General features: G+C 65.9%; 1 protein-coding gene across 1 annotated transcript; it reads left to right on the top strand.

Moving 5' to 3' along the window:
• Positions 1-600: 600 nt before the first annotated feature.
• DIO3 (iodothyronine deiodinase 3) lies at positions 601-1,515 on the top strand. Its single transcript, XM_068548886.1, has one exon. The coding sequence runs from the start codon at positions 601-603 to the stop codon at positions 1,513-1,515; it is 915 nt and encodes a 304-aa protein (XP_068404987.1).
• Positions 1,516-4,709: the final 3,194 nt, after the last annotated feature.

Below are 4,709 nucleotides of genomic sequence, written 5' to 3'. Positions count from 1 at the left end.
GCAGGCGGCGGGGGCCCAAAGTTGCCTCCTCGCGGGCCCGCGTCCCTGGCGGGGCGGGAGCCGGGGCCGGCGAAGCGGCGGCCGCGGACCCGGCCTCCGGCGGCACCTGGGCAGCGGCCCCGCACGAGCAGCAGCGGCGGGGGCGGCGTTGGCGGCGGCGCGCGGGAAGCGAACCGGAGCTCCGGCGCAGCGCGGCGGCCGCCGGGGAGCTCGGCTCAGGTGCGCGGCGAAGGGGGCGCGGGCCGGAGCTGGGCCGCCGGGACCGGGGCGGCGCGGCGCTCGCGCTAGCCGGAGGACCTCCGCCGCGGACCGGGTCCCCGCTTCAGCTGCCCGTCCCGGGCGCCCGCTGAGGTCCGGGTTACCCGCCCCCGCGAGCGGGCTTCGGGGCCCGGCCCCGCCCCCGCCGGCCCCCGGCCGGGCCGCCCCGCCCTCCGGCCGCCAGTGCCAGCCCTCGGCCCGCGATTTCTAAGGCACTGGCCGCGCCGCAGGGTGATCCCTTCGGGCTCAAGTTGCAAGGGGGCGGACCCGGGCCGGAGGTGGAGTCTCCCGCCAATTGAAGCCTCGGCTATAAATTGAGCTCCCCGCAGCACCCAAGCCCAGATGCCTCGCCAAGCCACCCCGCGTTTGGTGGTGGGGGAAGGTAGAGGGTCCCAGGGGGCTCTGGGGGGCGCCGCCACCATGCTCCGCTCCCTGCTGCTTCACTCCCTGAGGCTCTGCGCCCAGACCGCCTCGTGCCTCGTGCTCTTCCCGCGCTTCCTCGGCTCGGCCTTCATGCTCTGGCTGCTCGACTTCTTGTGCATCCGCAAGCATTTACTGGGCCGCCGACGCCGGGGTCAGCCCCAAACTGAAGTGGAGCTCAACAGCGATGGCGAGGAGATGCCCCCCGACGACCCGCCTATCTGCGTGTCCGACGACAACCGCCTGTGCACCCTGGCGTCGCTGAGGGCGGTGTGGCACGGCCAGAAGTTGGATTTCTTCAAGCAGGCGCACGAAGGCGGTCCGGCGCCCAACTCCGAGGTGGTCCTGCCCGACGGCTTCCAGAACCAGCACATCCTCGACTACGCCCGAGGAAACCGCCCGCTGGTGCTCAATTTCGGCAGCTGCACCTGACCACCGTTCATGGCGCGTATGAGCGCCTTCCAGCGCCTGGTCACCAAGTATCATCGCGACGTCGACTTCCTCATCATCTACATCGAGGAAGCGCACCCCTCGGACGGCTGGGTCACCACGGACTCTCCCTACAGCATCCCGCAGCACCGAAGCCTGGAGGACCGGGTCAGCGCAGCGCGGGTACTGCAGCAAGGTGCTCCTGAATGCTCTCTCGTCCTCGACACCATGGCCAACTCCAGCAGCTCCGCCTACGGCGCCTACTTCGAGCGCCTCTATGTCATCCAGAGTGGCACCATTATGTACCAGGGCGGCCGTGGCCCCGATGGCTACCAGGTCTCCGAGCTGCGCACCTGGCTGGAGCGCTACGATGAGCAGCTGCATGGCCCTCAGACCCGTCGAGTGTAAACAACCAATGGACAATTGACTGAACTTGGCGGGCCATGCCTTCGAGCCTTCGAAGCCCACGTGCAAACGCCCCCAAACAAAGTCAGGCTTGGCGAGGGCCCAGTGACACAGATGTGCTGAGCCATGGATCTAAGGCTGAGTCTGCCCTCTCAGCCAAGCCACCTGAAGACTCTCCTCCACCTCCCCGGACTCTGCCTTTGTGACTGCCCTTGCCTGTACCTGCCTGGCTCGCTCTAAATCCCCTTCGGAGTGCGGAGGCAGCGCCACCCTTGCCTGTGTGCCCCTGGACTTGTCCTCGCAGAGGCCCCCGCCACGCGATCTCACACGCCCTCCCCAGAAGAGAATAGCCAGCGTGCCTTTAGCCAGGCGCATTGGCCCCGCGCTAAGAGACTTTGGCTGCGCCCGCGCGCCCTAGGCGCAGCTGGCTTCCAGCAGCGCGAGCCGCTCGCCTTAGTTGCCTGGCACCCACACCTGTCGCGCGCGGGGAAGGGATGCCCTGCTGCTTTTGTGTCTATTTCTTGTCCCTGAGTTGGGGGGAGGAGGTTTGGGGTGGGGAAGGGTAGGCAGGGTTATTTCCCCCCTTTATTTTGGGTGCTCACGAGCCCCGCTGCTGATGACGAACTGTCTCTAACTGGTCTTGACCACGAGCTGGTTCTGAATTGCAGGAGGCTCGCAGTAACGCCTAAAACGAGAGGGGAAAGTGCTCTGGGTTTCCATGAGGAAACCGCGTCAACGGGGTGGGAGAGGGAGGTTGGGGAACTGCTTCGGGACAGAGGAAAACGGCTTGGGAGGCATTGGCGAGGTTCGCAGCGCCCCAGGGAGAAGGAAGGGGCTGGGGCTCCTGGCACACGGGGTTTGAGTGGTGGAGTCTGGGGGAGAAAGGTGCGGGGAGAGCCTGGGAACCCCGAACGAGGGGTCTCCCAGGCAAAGCTGCCGACTGCGGGGCCAGAAGGCGGGGGGCCCCTGATCTGAAGGCCATTTAGTGATTGTTTCGCTGGAAATATTCCCTGTATATAAACTTCTTTTTACACTACAATAATAAAGGCTTGAAGTAAATTGCTTCGGGTTGCCTTTGGTCCCTTTATTTTTTCTTCCCTCTGAATAGCGGCAGTAATTAAACACAAATCTCTCACTCGCGTCCCCATAGTGACCCTGGGGGGAAGGGTGGAGAGAAGGAGCCTACGCTAGCGGGGGCGCGGGAGGGGAAGGAAGAAGGAAAGGGGTCCGTGGCGGTGCCCGGGAGGCGCACGGCCACGCACGCACCCGGGGTGGGGAACGTGAGGTCGCCAGGAGAGCTGAGAAGTCGAGCCCGGCTGGGTCCTGGAGGGAGGCGGGAGAGGCAGCGGGGCCCGCACTTGCCACCGCGCGCGCGCACACACGCACGCAGTTACAGCTGACCCTGCAGCCTCCCATCTAACTTCCCCCAGCGACAGTCGGTGGGGGGAGGGGACGGTGTGGGGGAGGGCCGGGGGGCTTTGGACCAGGTAGGGCTGGGCTCCCGCCCACCGCGGGCACCTCTGCGCACCTGGCTCCTCCCTAACCCCCTTCTAGCACCTCCCTACTTCCTCGCGCCCTTCTCGAACCTACAAGATCGTCTCCCCCACCGCCCAATCTCCGCCTGGCTGCTGGGGTCCCCGGGAGGCGCTACTAGAATAGCGCAAGGTGGCGGAGGGAGGGGCGACGGGGGAGGGAGAGCGGGCCTGCAGCGCCATCACTCTAGCAGCAGCTCCTACTGCGGGGCGGGGGTGGCGCCAAGTGTGCCCCCTGCCCAGGACACCCCGTCCTCTTGCCCCTCCGCCGCTTCCCCAAGTTCAAGCCAAACCTCGTCACCACCCCCAACGCGCTCGGGTCTGGGAAGCGGAGGAGAGCGAGGTGGCCGAGCGGAGAGAGACCAGAAGGAGAGGGATGGCGGTGGCCGGGACCGGGGCTGGGAGAGGAGGGGGTCGTGGCTTCGGGCACAGACCCGCGCCCGCTGCCTAGGCCAGGCGCTCTCTCGCAGTCCCCGCTCTCACCATCTCCCCTGTTGCTCCGCAGGTGAGGACGACTCCGGGAGAGCGAGATTAGCTCGGCCCCCTCCTCCCTCTGCTACTGACCCCTTGAGCAGAAACATGGGTCGGGGGAGACAGAGAAAGGAGCGCTGAGGCGGGAGTCCGTGGACCGGGAGTCGGGGGTAGGCGAGGAGCCGAACCTCCCCGGCCAGAGAACCCAGGACCATCCCAGTCCCGGGATGGGGTGGGGTGGGGTGGGGGTGGGGGGCGGTGTCGGTGAGCGCCTGGGTGTGAGCGCTCGCGCTTGAAGCTGGGGCGGGGGGGTGGGGGGGAGAGTGGGGGTCTGCGGGGATGAGCCTCGAGCAGGCTGGATGGAGGAGAGAGGCCCCAGCTCCATCAACGCGGCCTCCAATTCCCTGCCCAGCCCCCATGCCGCTCCTCCGTGAAACTTTTTCGAACACCCTGAGCTGGGGGATTTTTTTTTTTTTTTTTTTTTTTTTGCTTTAAAAGTATTTAAATTGAAAAAAAATTACTTTTAAGAAACAATTGGCACAGATGGTATTTCTGCGTCTCCTCCCATCCCCCTCCTCCCGCGCGCTTCTTCTCACCCCAAAACCCCCAAGAAGAATACTGAGCAAGCGGCGGGGATGCGGCCGGGCGCCGGGGAGGACCCGCCCAGAGCTCTTGCGCGCGCCACCCGGCGGGGGGGCTTGGTGGCCGGGAGGAAGCGGAGGGAGGCCCGGGACGGCGGGGCGCCGCCGCGGGGGTCCCACCGCATGCTCGGCAGCTCCTCGTCCCGGTCCTCCACTTGGGGGTCTAGTTGGACGCGCTGAGCGCCCTGCCCTCCCCGTGGAGCCTGCGCCCCCTGAGCCTCCTCGGGCTTCCCGGACCGACGCTCGGAGCGCTCGGCGCCGGGACCTGCGGCTCCTGCCGCAGCCTGCGCGGCCCGGTGCGCTCGCCGCTCCAGGGGCGCCCCGGCCACCCCTGTCTTCTTTCTCTTCTCCGGTCTCCCTGTCTCCCTTCCTCCCCTTCATCAGTCCGTTTCCTTCTCGCTCTTCCTTTTCCCTCCTTTTCTTGTTTCTTTCTCTCCTTTCTTTTCTCCCTTTTTCTTTAAAATCTCCCCTTCTTACAAAAAGAGTGCACGCTCATGGCCGAAAACACAGAAAAGTCCCAAGAAAATAAAATCAACCTAAGGTAACCTCCTGG

This window comes from Eschrichtius robustus, chromosome 1, assembly GCF_028021215.1.
Source record: "Eschrichtius robustus isolate mEscRob2 chromosome 1, mEscRob2.pri, whole genome shotgun sequence".
Classification (NCBI taxonomy): domain Eukaryota; kingdom Metazoa; phylum Chordata; class Mammalia; order Artiodactyla; family Eschrichtiidae; genus Eschrichtius; species Eschrichtius robustus.
Note: the sequence above shows the minus strand (reverse complement) of the source record. Positions and strands in the feature narration are given on the sequence as shown.